Source organism: Miniopterus natalensis, chromosome X (assembly GCF_054644295.1).
Source record: "Miniopterus natalensis isolate mMinNat1 chromosome X, mMinNat1.hap1, whole genome shotgun sequence".
NCBI classification, from domain to species: Eukaryota; Metazoa; Chordata; class Mammalia; order Chiroptera; family Miniopteridae; genus Miniopterus; species Miniopterus natalensis.
Genome location: NC_142103.1, coordinates 358,864 through 376,678, shown reverse-complemented (window position 1 = coordinate 376,678; position 17,815 = coordinate 358,864). Strand labels below are relative to the sequence as shown.

Below are 17,815 nucleotides of genomic sequence, written 5' to 3'. Positions count from 1 at the left end.
CTTTGCAGTCTTATATAATTCTAAGTCCAAATTTTGTATTACCTCATCCTAGACCTTCCTGCAGCTCTCTCTGCAGATCTCCTGCCCCAGTCTCTGTGATCTTTCATTTCAGATGAAATTGCCTCCTTCTAGAGGAGATGAAGAGTTTGTGTAAGCTCAGAGCACCAGCTCTGTCCCTGACATGTAATCAGAAGCTTGCCTGCAATTTGAGTATTTCACAATAATTGCCATGTTTTCAATATGAATGATAAAAAGGCAGATATAAAGGCAAATATCAAGGCCTCTGGCTGACAAAAGCAGATTTCAGAAAGAAATGTGAAAATAGCAACTTACCTCAGCAATAAAGAGAGTATATTTTATATACCTGGGTTTTTGTGTGTGTGTGTTTTTTCATTTTGTAAAATCGTGACTTTCTAGTAAATGACATCCCAGAAGATATTTATCAAAGCCAGAAAGCTGTGGAAAGGTGCACCTTGCATTCACTCTAATATTTTGCCCTTTCTTTTGACATTTTCTTGCCTGGAGATCTAATTGCATTAAGAATGTACTTTTTTTTTTTTTTTTTGGCTGTAAGTCTTCTTCATGTATCTTTCAGATAAATCTTAAAAGTACTTAAGGTCTGTAGGGAAGCTTTTTTTAAGTGCAAATGAGACACACATTAGAATATTGTCTTTAAGGGTTTCCAAATAATTTACATTCCTGCAGAGCTTTACCTTCTACTTTCTGTGATAATGATAAGGGAGAAGGTAAGATTCCAATGCACCTTCTGTGGAGCACTGTCATACCACATTAATCATATTTAATATCTGACATGCAGGAACTTATTTTGGCTGATCACTACTTTGATTGGCTTTATTAAGCATTGTCATGACTATAACTTTGCCTGATGGACAGGGTAAATAGAAGTGTAACAAAGTGTCAAGTTAGCAGTGTTCTGGGTAATATTGCATTATACCTTTGAAAATGGACATAGGTTGACCGCTCTGCTAGGAAATTGGAGTGCAAGTGTTTGGTTAATTGGAAGAATTATATTCCAGATTCTATAAACACTCTGGGTGAACTGGGATATCTCCTAGTAGACATTTCAAACTTGCATCCATAATTTCTTCTGTTGATTTTATTTTGCATTCCCTACATCTTCAACTATTTCCTATAGTCATTGTGGGTAAGGTGGGAGGCTGCATTTGGGGGAACTCAGAGTTGAAGTTAGATATAGAGATAATCTACATTTATTTTCTGCTCTGCAACAGAACTACTACTTCATTACTCCATATTTTTAGGGCTTATCTTTAGAGTAGGCAAGACTTTAGTAAAACAAGAGAAAATGTAAATTCATTGAATAATTACAGTTAGTCATAGCACCAAGAAGCTACTGTTTTGCTGGGATAACAGCTTGGTATGTGACATTACTCAGAAGCTCAGGACTGCAGTACAGTCTCCAGCCTCCTTAGGCAAAACCAGCTTAATTGATGGCTTCTGGCCTGTGGCCATATGGGACAGGTGAGGAGAAAGAGTAGGTTTTCCTTTGCATTCTAAAAGCAAGTGATTATAAGGTTCTCTGATTTCAAATAACCCATCTGAAGACAATGAGATTGAAAGTAGATATTAAGTGTTATCACACACACATACAGATTGTAGTTATGTGAAGTGATGAAGGTGTTAACTAATCTTATTGTCGTAGTCACTTCTTAATACATAAGTATATCAAATCATCATGTTGTACACCTTAAACTCACACAATGTATGTCAATTATATATCAATAAAATTGTAAAAAAGACAAAAAGACAGGAAGGATAGACATTAGAAAGACAAATGTGAGAACCCAGAAAAAAAGGATAAAAGAAAGGAAAAGAAAGAAACAAATCTCCTAGTCCTAAACGTAAATAAACCATATCCCCAGTCCACCTTCAACAGTTGCTTTGTGAAAGACATCTTTTTGTGAGAACTGGTTCTTCTTTTCTCTCTGCCTGTGTCTTACAGCTATGTGTCTTCTCTTGTCATTAGATAATTGTCACAGGTTGACTCAACTAATTTTCCTATAATCAAAGAAAAGGATGTGTTGAAGTTACTATGTGGTAGAGGAAATGGTGGGCATGAAAGGAGAGAAGAAAATTTGTTGCTTTTTCAAAATTGTCATCAAAAGGATAGCCAGAGCATAAATGATACTGTTTTGGATTCAAAAGGGTAAGCAGGTGTCTTTGAAGTCCCAAATGAGCTATGTACAAGCTTGTACAAACAAGTGCAGAATCAGGCCTGTTTGTTATTCATACAAACAGAGTTTAAACCAACTGAATTCCACAGTTCCCAGAATTCAGATGGTGCACAATGGTCCATAATGAGCACCACCTGTGCTTACCTCAATTACTAGAGAGTTCTGAACAACAGCAGAAAGGGCTTACTAGAATTTTTTAAAATAATATATTTAGTTATGTTTTTTATAATTGGATTCAAAAGTTCAAAATTTCATTTTGCATCTTGTTCATAAAATTTGTATGAAAAAGTCTGGCATTTATTCAAAAGAAATAGTTTGAAGGAAAAATTGCAAAACAGCTGACCACTGGTAACTAAGCAGCCAAATTATAGTCCATGCACTTGGCAAATACACCATCTTTTTATTATTTCAGTAATTGAATTTCTGTTAAAGTATGAAGCATAATTTAACATGAGGAATTTATTTATAATACAATAGTGTTTCAGTAATAAATGCATTACCGTCACTTTTAATGGAGTCTTATGTATTTCCTCTGAGCCTGTGTGGCAGACTTTGAGATAGCTACTGCACCAGTATTGTTTGTAGACAATTCAATTAATTGGAGACAGGCTCATTAACTTGACCTGAATACCTCTGATTGCTTCTGTAAATAAGGTTAGAGAGCAAACAGCTAATCTTCATTGTCATTATAGATTCCTCTTACATTTTCACACTGCCTTGTATATTAGGATAATTTTGCTAAACAGCTTTTTAGCCTCTCCTCATATTTACAATATTGTTTTGTGTGGCATATAACCATAATTGTATCAGACTTATAGTACATTCTCCATATCTTTATAATACATGATACTAGAAAATAACCTATATTGAATCACAACTCATAAAAACCATCAGACCAATAATTGAATAAACTACAGTATATAAACCATCATATTAAACGAAAGTAAAACCACAGAGACAAAGTTGCTTTTGTCTCCTCTAGCAGATTTGTATGTAATTTGGAAACACAATTGACACAGGATGGGCTCCCAAACATACAATTGGTAAGAAAGACCACAGCATGGGAAGCAATGATTAAAATCTCTTATGTTCCATTTGATGCTGTGCCCTTTTTTGCCCTTCTATAACAACATTAATAGCATACAAATTATAGGAGGTCATGTTCTTTCTCTCTGCTCGTTCTAAAAATGGAGTTAACTAACAACTATTTTAAATATCGATTCTAAAAACTTTTAAATATTTTACTTGTATTATTATTTTTCATAGCATTAGCCTGTTATAGGCATACAAGATATTTAGGGAAGAATTGAAAAAAAAATCCTCTTATTATAATGACAAATAATTAAAAAAGACATAGACTGGAAACATTTCTAAAAATGGACTTTCTTGTCATTTTAAAAAACAATCAGAAGAACCATTAAATTGGACAGTATTATATTGGATAATTTGACTTTTATATGTAAGATACCAGAAGGAGGCAAAGGAGGAGGAGGGAGGAGGAAGAGGAAAGAAATTATGTGTCTTGTTATTTTTCTTGACAAGATAAAAAAAATTAATGCAAATATCTAAGAGATCATCAATACTAAATACGTACTAGATTATCTATACTACTTGAAGAGTAAGCCAATTCTATATAAACCATAGCTCCAACACCAGGAATTTATCGTTGTCCTATCACCAACTGGAAGCCTATCATCAGTTTCTTTTCCAGCTTTATCCAAGTATGATTGAAAAAAAAATTGTATATATTTAAGTTGTACAATTTGATGTTTTGATATACATAGACATTGTGAAATGATTACCACAACCAAGCTAATTAACACATTCATCACCTCACATAGCTACTTTATCTTTTCCCTTGAGATCTACTCTCTTAACAAATTTCAACTATATGATACATCATTACTAACTATGGTCACCATGCTGTACATAGATCTTCAGAAGTCATTCATCTTATAATAAAAGTTTGTGCCCTTTGTCCAACACCTCCCCTTCACCCTGCCCTCAGCCCCAGGCAACTACCATTCTACCCTCTGCTCCTATGAATTGGATTTTTTTTAAAGATTGCACATATAGGTGAGAACACGCTGTTTTTCTTTGTGTCTGGCATATTTCACTAAATATAATGTCCTCTAGGCTCATCCATGTTGTTGCAAATGGCAGGATTTCCTTCTTTTTAAAGGCTTGATATATGTATCACTTTATTCATTCATCTGTTGACAAACACATAGGTTGTTTCCATATATTGGAAGCCTATCAGTTTTCATAAGTTGTTTTAATTCATCTTTATTGTTTAAAGTATTACAGATGTCCCCTTTTTTCCCCATTGACCCCCTCCAAGCCCATTTCCACACCCTCCCCAGGCCTTCATTGCATGATTGTGTCCATGGATTATGCATATATGCATATAAGTTCTTTGATTAATCTCTCCTCACACTCTCCCCTTCCCTCTGAGATTCATCAGTCTGTTCCTCAGACCCTATTTTGTTCGTCAGTTTTGTTTGTTCACTAGATTCTACATATAAGTGAGATCATGTGATACTTGTCTTTCTCTGACTGGCTTATCTCTCTTAGCTTAATACTCTCCAGGTCCATCTATGCTGTCTCATAGGGTAAGAGATCCTTTTCTTTTATAGCTGCATAATATTCCACTGTGTAAATGTACCAAAGCTTTTCTCTCCACTCATCTACTAATTTTCACGTTTTATGACACACTGAAAGAGTTCACATTTCCCTTGGATATTTAATGAGTCTTATAGGACAGATAGAAAAATAACTACCATTTAAGTTCTTTCAGACTTTTTGTATTTACGTATTCTTATTTGTAAAACTACCTTTTGTGTATATGAGAACTTGAATAACTTTGGTCTCTCCTACATATGAATGTACATTTGTATATGCTATTAAAACAGCTAGAATCCAAATGAAGTTTAATGTAAACATTGGCCAACAATATTTCTTTATTAAATGACTAATGCCCAACATGTACTACAGAAGTCAACATTTCTGTTCTTATCCAGTTGATAGCAACATTATTCTTTTTTAAATTTGTTTGTATTGATTTCATTTTTTAAATTAAATTTATTGGGGTGATAATTGTTAATATGAACATATAGGTTTCAGATGTGGGTTTCTATGTTACAAGATCTGTATATTGCTCTGTGTGCCCACCACCCAAAGTCATATCTTCTCCCATCACCATATATTAAGCTCCTTTCACCCCCACCCCCACCCCCTTCCCTCTGGCAACCACCTCACTGCTGTTTGTGTCCATGAGTTTCAGTTTTATGTCCCACATATGAGTAACATCATATGGTTCTTAGCTTTTTCTGACTGACTTATTTCACTCAGCATAATATTCTCAAGGTTCATCCATGTGGTTGCAAATGGCAGCATCTCATCCTTTCTTATGGCTGAGTAGTATCCATTGTGCACATCTCCCACATGTTCTCTATCCAGTCCTCTGTCACAGGACACTTTGATTCTTTCCAAGTCTTGGATACTGTGAATAATGCTGCAATGAACATAGGGGTGCATATATCTTTGCGAACACATGTTTTTGAGTTTTTTGGGTATATACCCAGGAGAGGATTGCTGGGTCATGTGGTAGCTCCATTCTTAATTTTTTGAGGAATCGCCAGACTGCTTTCCATAGTGGTTGAACCAGTCTACATTCCCACCAGCAGTGAATGAGGGTTCCCTTTTTTTCCACAACTTCCCCAACTCTTGTTATTATTGTCTTGTGGATCACAGCCACTCTAACAGGCGTCAGGTGGTATCTCATTGTAGTTTTGATGTGCATTTCCCTAGCTGCTAGTGAGGGTGAACATCTTCTCATATATCTATTGGCTGTTAGTATGTCTTCCTGGGAGAGGTGTCTGTTCAGGTCCCCTGCCCACCTTTTGATTGGGTTGTTTGGTGTTGAATTTATGAGTTCTTTAGATATTTTGGAAATTAAACCTTTGTCTGAGCTACTGTTTGCAAATATCATCTCCCATCTGGTTGGCTGCCTCTTTATTTTGTTGTCAGTTTCTTTTGCTGAGCAGAAGGCTTTTCGTTTAATATAGTCCCATTCATTTATTTTTGCCTTTACTTCCATTGTCTTTGGGGTCAAGTTCATAAAATGTTCTCTATGACCAAGGTCCATAAGTTTTGTACCTATGTTTTCTTCTTTGTAACTTATTGTTTTGGGTCTTACATTTAGGTCTTTGATCCAGTTTGAGTTAATTTTTTACATGGGGACAAACGGTAATCTAGTTTCATTCTTTTGCATGTGTTTTCCAGTTTTTGCAGCACCATTTATTGAAGAGACTAGAGAGAGAGGAAGGGAAAGGGAGAAAAAGAGAGAGAAACATTGATGTGAGAGAGAAACATTGCAACTGGGAACCAAATATGCAACCTGGGCATGTGCCCTGATCAGGAATTGAACCAATGACCTTTTGGTGCACAGGATGACTCTCAACCAACTGAACCACACCAGCCAAGGCGGCAACATTATTCTTAAATTAATAATATGTATCCCACTTGAAGGATACATCTTCCAATATTGTTTTATTTCTTAGCCAGTCATCTTATTATTTTTTAAAATATATATTTATTGATTTCAGAGAGAGGAAGGGAGAGGCAGAAAGAGAGATAGAAACATCAATGATGAGAGATTCATTGATAGGCTGCAGCCCACAACCCGGGCATGTGCCCTGACTGGGAATCGAACCCCGGTCGCCTGGATCCCAGGTCAAGGCTCAACCGCTGAGCCACGCCCAGCTGGGCAATCAGCCATCTTAATTACTGCTGAAATTATCTTACTTCTCTTGGCATTAGCCATCTTGGATTTAGCCAATAAATGTATATACAATTGCACATATACACTGATTCACATGCACACATACATAATCACATGTATGCATGGGCACAGCATACACACTCAAACATAGGCACACACACATTCTCTCTCATTCAAGCGCCTTGAATTTATGCATAGTTGTCTGAAATACATATTGAAATATAATTACATTCAAAGGGGATTTTTTAGTATATAATCTTCTGCAAAATATTTCTCCATCAATTATTTTTGCCCAAGTTTCCAACTGTCAGAATAAAGTACCTGGGTCTTATCATTATGAAGCTAGTGTATGCTTTTAAAACTGCAATGGAATTTGAGATATTGATATCATCAGGCTAGAAAACATACATCTCACTAAAAGTACATATCTCATGTGGTGTAAAAGTGAGCATATTTTTTCTTGTTTTGGGTATTTAATACCCTTCTTCCCCCCAAGTTGTAAATACCTTGTCTTCACTATAATCCATAAGATGTACATTTGTTTGGGCTCAGTTGGTGGGGATTCCATATGATGGTGGCTTGCTATTAGCGTAACTTTTAGGACATGCAGATTCCCAGGTTTTTCTGATGACTGCAAATGTAATTTGCTTAACCTCAGAAGGTATTTTTAATTATCTGTTTTAAATCCTTTTTATTCTAAATTCTGCTTTCCTTGGAATTGCTAAATTTTCCAAATTCTCTGCATGAGAAATTCCGCCATGTGACAAATTTCTGTTAGTGACAAAACCCAAACACTCTGACCTTATTAGTACTAGCCTATCTGTCAATATCACAGATCTTGCTAGTTCTTGGAGAAATTCCTAAGTTTGCTTCCATTTCTTTCTAGGTCAGCTTTTTTTTTTTTTTTTTTAATATATCTTTATTGATTTCAGAGAGAGGAAAGGAGAGGGAGAGAGAGAGATAGAAACATCAATGATGAGAGTCATTGATCGAGCCCACAACCCGGGCCTGTGCCCTGACCGGGAATCGAACCCCGATCACCTGGATCCTAGGTCGACACTCAACCACTGAGCCATGCTCAGCCGGGCTCTAGGTCAGCTTTGAAGTGACTCTATGTTCATTTGTAGTATGGGATTGCCATTCTTGTTGATATTTATCTAGATTCAATTGTAGCCCTCCCATACCATATACTCCAGGAGTCAATGTTGAATAAGGCAGTCTGTACTTAGCTATCTTATTACTGGTGGCCATGATCAGACTTTTCCTCTTGACATCAAAAGCGAGTTGGGTGCAAAATCAAATGAGCTCCCCAAGTATGAAGAAAGTGTGATATCCTCTTCTCTCATTTGCACTTGACCTTATTTTAACATTGATGAGAAAGGAGACTGTTAGCTAGAAGACAAGATTTTTAGACAGATAGCATTATGAGATTAAGGATCCAGTATTTTCCTTTGCTGTCATTCAAATTAACAGACAGAAAATTCTGTTTAAAACAGCTGGGCTATTTGACTTAGAGGACTTCTGTATAGAAGATTTAAGATGTCAGTTTTAAATATAACATTAATAATGTTAGGCAAAGAATGGGAGTGAATTCTTGTAGAAACTTTCATTTTTCATGCCTGTTTATTAATGGTCTTTGTGATTTATAGTAAATGCTGGGGGGGATTTTCAGGCCCATTTATCATGGGAAGGGAACACCTTCTTGTTCTTAATGTGAGTGTGTCATAATTAACAATGCATGTGGGCTAGGAGATTTAGTTCTGTCTTTTGTGAGAGTCCTTCAACCTCATATTTAATCCCAAATTGACTGAATATTTTTGCTTCCTTGAGGAAATTAATTGTGCCACTAGAAAAATCATCAACTAAAACGGGAGTTAATATCAGGCACAATGTAGACTGGGCTGGTTAATGTATCAAAATGATATGACAAGAGTAGCTCACATTTCACAAAAATTGGAATAATGGAATCATCATTTTCATTAAAAATAGGAAGGTCTGTGTGTATGTAGCACTCATTTTCAGTAAGAGCCACACCATTTATTTCTATGTTCATGCATGTATGCGTACTCTGTGACTTATTGATGGCTATTGCTGTAAACACCAATTACATTGAAAATGTTCATACATATATGTATTTTGTCACTGGAACTGAAGCTAAAGAAAGAGTCAGCATCTGTACAACCAGTTGGAAGGTTATAAATTTATCATCAAGCAACCTAATTGCTTAATTATTTTCATCAAATTAGCTTATAATTCAAGATATTTTGGTGTTGACTTCTGTTAAGAGTCAGCAATATATAGGTATTTTACAGTTAAGTATTGTCCTTTACCAGGTGACTTTGTTTGTGCTGATTTTCTATTAATTATGAGGCCATTTGGAGTATTTTTTATAACAAAAAATTATATACAAGTTATCATGTTAGTCACACTAGGATACACAAAATAACTGTACAGTCTGGTCCCTGTCATCAAGGAATGTACAATTCAGCTGATCAGGCAAAAGGTTAGCACAATGAAATAATTCAAGATTAAGTGATAAACTGATGCAGTTAGTGAAAAGAAATCAGAACATGGCGGTATCTGTAAGAATTGAAGTCATTGGAGAAGACCTCATGTTATTTGAATTTGAGCTTAAAATACAAAGATTTAAGCAAGTAGAAGCAAGGGAAAATATGGTATTCTAAACAGAAAAACAGGATACAGAAAGGCATGGAGGCAATGTGAGAGCAGGGAGGAGACAAAAGTCGCAGGTATGCTGGGAATAGAAGGAAATAAAGCCTGGCAGTAAGGTGAGGTGGTGAAGGAGACAGATATCTGAAAATCTTGAAGAAAAAAGTACATTTACCTGTGAGGAAGTCACTGTAAATTCAACATATATCACATGTTGTATATATGGTCACTGGGACCAAGTACAAAAAAAGTCAAAGCTTTTAGTCCATTAGAGAGTGAGGTGAAGGAGAATAAGGAAAAACACATGATTTGCAATGAGAAGTGGGCAGGAAAGGGATTGTTGGGGGCACATATTGACCACATCTTTAAGACATTTCATAGTGGAAGACAGTCAGCAACTGTTTCCTGATTAGGAACCTGCAGCCTGGTCCCACACAGAAGGACTGAGCAGCTTCTTCTCGTGGTTATGTGTTATGAATATTGATATGTGTGCTTTTAAAAGAGAGGTTTTTTAATTATACAAGCAACACCTTAAAAAATTCCTATATGTGGAATGGCAGGGCATTCAATGAATGGCATTGAAAGTCACATACACAATTTCTAAAATAAAACTCATACAGCTTCCTTACTGAATATGTGTTCATAATCATGTCTGAAATATATTGTAAACATGAGCATTAAAATACCTAAGTGAATGTCCAAAATATTCATAAATGTGTGCAATATCATTGGAACAATTATAAGCTGATAACAGTGGAAAACTTTGGAAAATTGGGTACAGGACAGTAAAGAGTAAGAAGACACACTTTGCATTATACCTCTTTCTGTATATTTTGAATTTAGTGCCATGTTTGTACCATGTTTATTATGTATTAAAAAACAAATACTATTTTAAAAACCACAATGATGTGAAACATAAAGGACATTTAAATTTCCCCTACTTAATCTTCACCAACTATTAATATATGTGGAGTTATCAGCTGTCAACTGTAAATCTTTTTCTCTAGCCTCAGTGAGATTTGTCATTTAATGAGTCAAGTGTAACAAGGTTTTCCTGGCATGAAGGGTTACAAATTCTTGCAACCTATCTCATTATATCACTTGAAGAAAACATTTGGCATTAATTCTGTGTTGCTGTTGCCTTTTTATATGATTACAAGGATGGATATTGCAGTAGATACCTGATTCTTTTCATTTCTTCAAACTGGACTTGGTGTGGTGTTTAAGAAACAGTCACAGTAGCCTGGTGAAAAATCCCATACACCCCTCTTTGGAACCCAGCCACATGACTTTGGCTGCATGTCTAAAGTGGCAAGGATACCTGTTTCATCTAACCCCCCCACTCCCACCTCACCATCACCAGTGTTCTTGTAGCAATCAAATGAAGTCATAAGAGTGAAAATGCTGAAATGTTATCAAGTGCTCTGCACTTAAAAAGTACTTTGATTTTGTTGACCCAATGATGATGATATTCTATTGGGATAGACCATAGAGACACAGACAGTAGACAGTGGATATGCCAGGGGGCAATTTTCCCAGAGATCTATAGAGAAAATTTCTTTTTTTTTTTTTTTAAATATACATCTTTATTGATTTCAGAGAGAGGAGAGGAGAAAAGGAGAGATAGAAACATCAGTGATGAGAGAGTCATTGATTGGCTGCCTCCTGCACACCCCCAACTGGGGACTGAGCCGCAACCTGGGCATGTGCCCTGACCAGGAATCGAACCCCTATCACCTGGATCCCAGGTCAACACTCAACTGCTGAGCCACGCCCGGCCCGGCTAGAGAAAATTTCTTTATGACTTCACTCTAGGTGTCTTAAGTGCACCAGGCATTTTATAGAGTATGTGTATGCTATGTAAAGCCTCTGACCTTGGAAGCTTAACTCTTAATCAAGTGTCTGTGATACATCAGATAACAAATCAGACATGAATTGGTAGCAGACAATAATGATAAGGAGATTGGCATTGAGGGCTTTGAAAGAAAAAATAATGTAGTATAGGGAGAGTTTGGAAGAGGGATACCCACTTCCTAAATCGAGAGGTAACTCTAAGCATGATGGGAAACAGAGAAGACACCAAGCAAGGAAAAAGGCAGAAGCTTATGGGGAGCTGCTCTGAGCCTATCTCTATCCTGCTTTGTACTCTTCCAGGGAATTCAGCTTGTTGACTGACCAGGCTCTCCTGATAGGTAGTTGGGCCCCATCTGTCTCTAAACCTGTTCTATAGACAGTGGGGAGATTCCTGCATGGTAGCAGCTTCCAGGTTTAAGTTACCCAGATGAAGCACACACCCTGCTCCACCTAAGATTTGTGACTGTTATAATTCTTTATTGGAAGATTTTGATCTTGTATTAAATTTCTGGCCTGTGGCCCTCTCTAAATTCCTTATGAATGTGAGCTGCCAATCATTCATTCTCTGCTTTGGTGGAGATGAGGGTTCAGGAGAGTCAGCATTCATGTCCACTTGCTTGCCTTTATTCTCTCCCTTGTTCCCCCCTAAAAAAAATTGTCTTTAAAGGCAAAAGAGATGAAAATACTTGGCTGTATATGATTTTTTCCACCTGCTTAGCTGTTTGCTTGAAACAGCTCTAATAACATAAAAGTCAGTGTGGCTTTTAGTTATTTGCAGAAAAATCTAAATTATCAGTTTATTCTCCCAAATGCAAATTGTGTTGCTCTCAAGATACAATGGCTCATTAGGCCAGCATTGACCAGCCTTACTGGGAACATGCGAGCATCCTCTACAGTGCCATCACACCTCATACTGTGGTGAGGCTGAATCCAGATGCCTTATTGTTTTTTTGTTTCATTTCTTTGAAACTGCATATTGAAGTTTGTCCCATATTATCATTAAAACTGTTTTTCAACTTGATATTGTTTGTTACTAACTCTCAGTATTTTCAGCTATAAAATGCAGGGAAAGTCCTGAAGCTGGTTCCTGGCACACAGTGCATGCTCCATACATCATAGCTAAAATTAGTACTTTCATTATGAAATATGCTCTGGGTCCAAGCAATGGTCATTTATGCAACCTAATGCTGCCCTGATCCTCGGCTAGGACAGTGGCAAGCCACCTTTTACCCTCACAGTGATCTATACATAGCACACATTCAGAGGAAAGAATCATGTGTGTAGTCAACTCCTGGTGCAAGCAGGTAGCCTGAGGAAAGTTGTAATTTGTAAGAAGGAATCTGATTAAAACCTCTTTAGGAATAATTGCCTAAAGAAAGCTTGCACTTCACCAAGTTAGATTGAATATGACATAAGGCAGTTAACTTTCTCTTGCTAAAGGAAGGCAGAATAATTGTAGAAAAATAAAATCCTCAGTTGATCTCAAAACTGTGTCTTAGCCTTTAGTTTAAAATTTACTAACTTATTTTTTTCCAGCTGATATCTGAATAGCCCATGTAGGTTTTAGTCTTGCTATTCTCAGTGTGGTCCACCAATGAGGAGTATCTACATCACCTGGGAATGTGTGAGACTCTGCATGTTAATAAGATCTCCAGGTGATCTGTATGAATACTGAAGTTTGAGAAGCACTGTTTAATAAAGTTCTATCACCTGAATTTACTCACTAAATTGTCTTATAAGCCTATGTGATATATAAACTCCATTTTACAGATGAAGAAACTAAAACCCTTATATTAAGTGCTCAGCCTAAGGTCACTCAATAATACACTACCCAAGGCAACACTCAAAATGAGTTAATCTGACTTTAATTCCATGCTCTTCCCACTGTACTAAAACTACCTCTTTAAAATCAGTAAGGGAAATGTAGCTATTTTTAGATACTTGAAGTCAACTGGAAATGGGAGAAAGGGCACAGGTAAGAAAAGACAAGATCCTGGGTCTGGTCAGTCCACAAAAAAGGTAACCAAGCCATGATTGATTGTGAGCCAAATGTAATTATGAAAAGCCATTGCTGAAATCACTCAGCATTATCACCTCAGAAAAGAAGAAGGTGTCAGGTAAATTAGGAGAAATAGGCAGTAACTGTTGGTGATAGAAAAATGTGAGGAACCAATCATTTGCAGTTATAATGAAATTTCCAAATGGTCGACTTTCAGCTTCTCTGAAAGATATAACATCTTTCACTGCCCATTGCAGTGGTAGTAATCTACTAGTGCCTAACTTGTGCTAAGCTCTGGCTCCCAGAGAGCCTGTGATGACATTGGGGCCACCCAGATTATCTAGGATCATCTCCCCATCTCAAGATCCTGTATTTATTCATATCTGCAAAATTCCTTTTGCTGCTTTAGGTACCATATTTACAGGTTTCAGGGATTAGGATGTGGACATCTTTGAAGGAGTCATTATTTTGCCAACCACAGGTCTCAACTAAAGACAAGGGTTTAATACAGAACTCCCCCATTAAATATCTCATTCTACTTGTCTTTGGAAAGTTTTCAGCCTTGTGAAATATGTTGCTAAGATCAATACCCTGCTTCCTGCTACAAAGTCATTACCTATTCTGGAACCTTTACTTTTTGATGCCCACCCAGCTTGATTGAGCAGAATGGCCAATTCACCATCCTGTTTATTTCCTTAGAAAGGTTTTTACAGTTAAATTAGGATTAGAGTCAAACAACACTGATGCAGATGTTTGGCTTTCTGGAGGCTGTTCATTTGAATTAGTAAAAAATCTGATTTGTAAAATATCTCTACAGAAATGTGACTGATAAAGTGTTGTGATGAGCAGGTCATTTCAAACTGGCCTTAAGGAGCAGATTGTGCAAATGTCTCCTCACACATTTTCTCTAAGGTCTATAAATAGTCTCCTTAAAAATCTCCTATACACTTTAGTTTCATAAAGATGGTAACCTTTGAGTTGTAAAACACCTTAAAGATCATCTAATCCCACTTTGGACCCGTATTCTTTATTTCCAGCTATCTGGTCACCTAAGGATGTGACACTAACTGGCCTGCTATAGATTTTTAAAAGTCCTTCCTGTTGTTGAAGGGAAATCTTCCTGACTAGATCTCTAAATCATTGTCCCTAGTTTTACCTTGGAAGGCCCTCAGAATAAACTCACACCCTTTCCCACAGGACAGACCTTCAGGCTTTTTGAAGACTATCATCATATGAATCACTCTCCTACTGGCTCCAGAGTCTTCTCCAGGCAAAGTAATCCCAGTTCCACCACATGGCTTCCAGGCTATCTAACTTATGGTATCATATTTAAAGGCCTTTTAATTATGCTTAAGTATTCATATATGGTTTCTGTTCACAATTATAATCCCTTAATCACAATTCTGAAATTCAACAAGTTCTGAGAAATGTTATTTTCAGTAACTTTGAGACAAACTCATTTAATGATAAAACCTGGCCTAAACTGACATGCAGATATTCATTTACAGTCTCTATTTACTACTGTTACTGTGAATGTTACTGCAGCAACATTAATGAGTTTTATTAAGGGACGCTTCCCCAGATCCCACTGGGGTATTATATGTATGGTATAGTAACCATATTACTTTTTTTAATTAAAACCAATCTGAATATCAAAATTCATCTGCCCTCCAAAAGGCTTTAGATAAGGAACCCATGTATACAGACAGACATACAAGTTTTTACTAAGCCAGTATATATTTTATTTTTATTTACCTGAGGAATAAGTTCATTCTGGTAAATAAAGCCTCTGTACTTTGTGTATTTCACCTCAGTGCATTCAGTTTGAGGGAATAATTCTTGAGATTATTTTGTTTCTTACAAAAACTTCTCAAAAGTAACCCAGCAAATGGAAACTCTATCTAGAAATATTCCAAAGTAAACCCAGACTTTACTTTTGTTTGGTGATACTAGGATAACCACAGTCTTTTGAGAAACCAGAAATTAATGCATAGATATGAAAAAAAACTAGGAAACAGCCTTTTAACTTGAAAATAAAAAAATGTTAGTATGATTTAAACATCTCTCAATCCACCGGCCAGTAGTCACAGATGCACACAGACATACACACACAGACATTTTTCCAGGGGATATAGTCCCCTGTTTCTTCTGCTTCCTCTAATCTCTTGGTGTATTTGACAGAGGAATGTACTTGCAGATAGTATTTATTTATCAGATAGCATTTTAAAATGAGCTTTTGCTATATGAAAGAAAATATTGGGCCCCCATCAGTAGATGAGTGGATACAAAAACTATAGTATATTTACCCAATGGAATACTAAGTAGCTGTAAAAAAGAAGGAACTCACCTTTTGTGACATCACATTATCTCACTAATATGTGGAATCTAATGAACGAAATAATCTGATGAATAAAATGACACCAGAAACTTGGAAGCATTCAAGAGACTGGCCGGTGCCCCAGGGGAGGGGGTGAGGTAACAGAGTAAAGAAGGTGAAAGGATTAGCTAAAGAACAGGTATGCTTAGCCCATGGACAGGAACAATAGTTTGGTGAAAGCCAAGGAATGGTGAGTGGGTGGGTGGAGGTGGGCAAAGGGAAGGAAAAGGGGGGAACACCTGCAATAATATCAACATTTAAAATTTTAATAAAAAATTTAAAATAAATTGCAAAAAGGAAAAGAAAAGAAAACATCTACCTAGGAAATTAAAGGGAGAGTCTTTAGGGTCACAAGGCACATGTAATGAAAAGGCTTTCTGCATTTATAGTGTCTGATGAGGATCCTGTTCCTTCCCAAGCAGCAACTGAGTATGGATCCAGCTCAGTGGGCAAGAGCTGTACTATTGAAGAAGAATACGCCCCTATGAGGGTGTAGGGTGGGGAGCAAGCAAGTAATAATGCTCCATGCTTACAGAATATTGAGCATACGGGTCCTTAGGGTCAATCTTTCTCAAGGTTAAGGGTGGAGCCACATGACTAGGTACCCTCCAGGACCAGGCCTGGATTCTCCTGACTGAGCCAAGTAGAAAAGAGCCAGGAAGGAGCTGGGAGTGTAAGATTCTGATGGCCAGCCAGGCAGATCTGTGGGCCAGCCCCTGCACATCAGTGAATATCCTCTAGCCCACCTCTCACCATAATTAACAAAAAGGGGACTGGGCTGATAAGACAGAGGGAAATGAGAACACTCTCTCAACTTTAGATCCCCATTTTTGAGCAAAAACAGAGCAAAACTCAGTCCAAAGAGACAATGATCATGAGCCCCTCACTGAGCCTCATGTTTCCCTTCTGTGAAATTGGACTGAATGCTCCACTTTGCTTGTATCTCACAGATCATAGGTCCTTACTCTGAACTGGGCTCATTCAGGTGGTTTGAGACTGAAGAAGGCAATGAATGATGTCATTTTTCTTTCAGCCCACTCTTGGCCAAGCCTCAGCCTCCACCTGCAGTGCAAGCCAGTGGTGGATCCGGCAGCTCCAGTGACTCAGAGAGCAGCTCAGAGTCAGACTCGGACACTGAAAGCAGCACCACGGACAGCGAATCCAGTGAGGTGCCTCGTGTGGCCACTCCAGAGGTGGGTGAAGTGGCCAGTGCAGCAACCATCACTTGCCTGTCACCGAGGCTGCACCCCAAACACCCAGACATGCACACACACTTTCAGCACAGTAATTATTTTAACACAATGAATACTTCAGAATAGTATTCAGGTATTTGATAGCATTTTTTACTTCTGAATTGTATGCATCGTTTCCATGGCTTAACAGCAAATGCTAACATCGGCATGCATGCCCCCATACACCAAGGAAAGTGCAGTGGTTTTTCAGAAGTCAAATCTTTACATCCTTCAGTAAAAATACAAAAGACCTATTCTTTTTGCAGTGAATTACAGTATCATATAGGAGGCACTGGCACTTTGGCAGATAGAAAACTTTTTCTTTTGAATTATGCTTGAGGCATGCTTACATTTATTTTCAGGACCAGAGATCATTACCTCTGCCTCCTCGTAATAGGTTAAGTAATGAGTCTCACAAAAGGATTTGGGGACTAGTACCCACAACCCCAGCCCAGGTCTCCCTACAGACTCTTTGAAAAAACCCTCTGTGAATAATTATTTCCTTCCTGGCCAGAATGGATAATATTTTCAGAAGAGTGGAAATTAGTTTAAATGAGTAGATCTGGGCTGACTTGTGGTGTATTTGGCTCTCTAAGTAATTTGACTAAAGTGGATTCTGTGTGTACATTTGTAAATGTATAAATGGTCACTTAACATCCAAAGCTTTTACCAGCAGTCAGTGTACAG

General features: G+C 37.3%; 1 protein-coding gene across 7 annotated transcripts in view; it reads left to right on the top strand.

The window, feature by feature from the left end:
• Window positions 1-17,815, top strand: part of AFF2 (ALF transcription elongation factor 2) — a 383,765-nt gene that overhangs the window by 337,174 nt on the left and 28,776 nt on the right. For all 7 annotated transcript variants that reach the window (XM_087829415.1, XM_016203682.2, XM_087829414.1 and 4 more), the window contains one exon: window positions 16,930-17,089. In XM_087829415.1, the coding sequence (XP_087685541.1) occupies window positions 16,930-17,089 (160 nt within the window). The remainder of the gene's footprint in view (window positions 1-16,929; window positions 17,090-17,815) is intronic.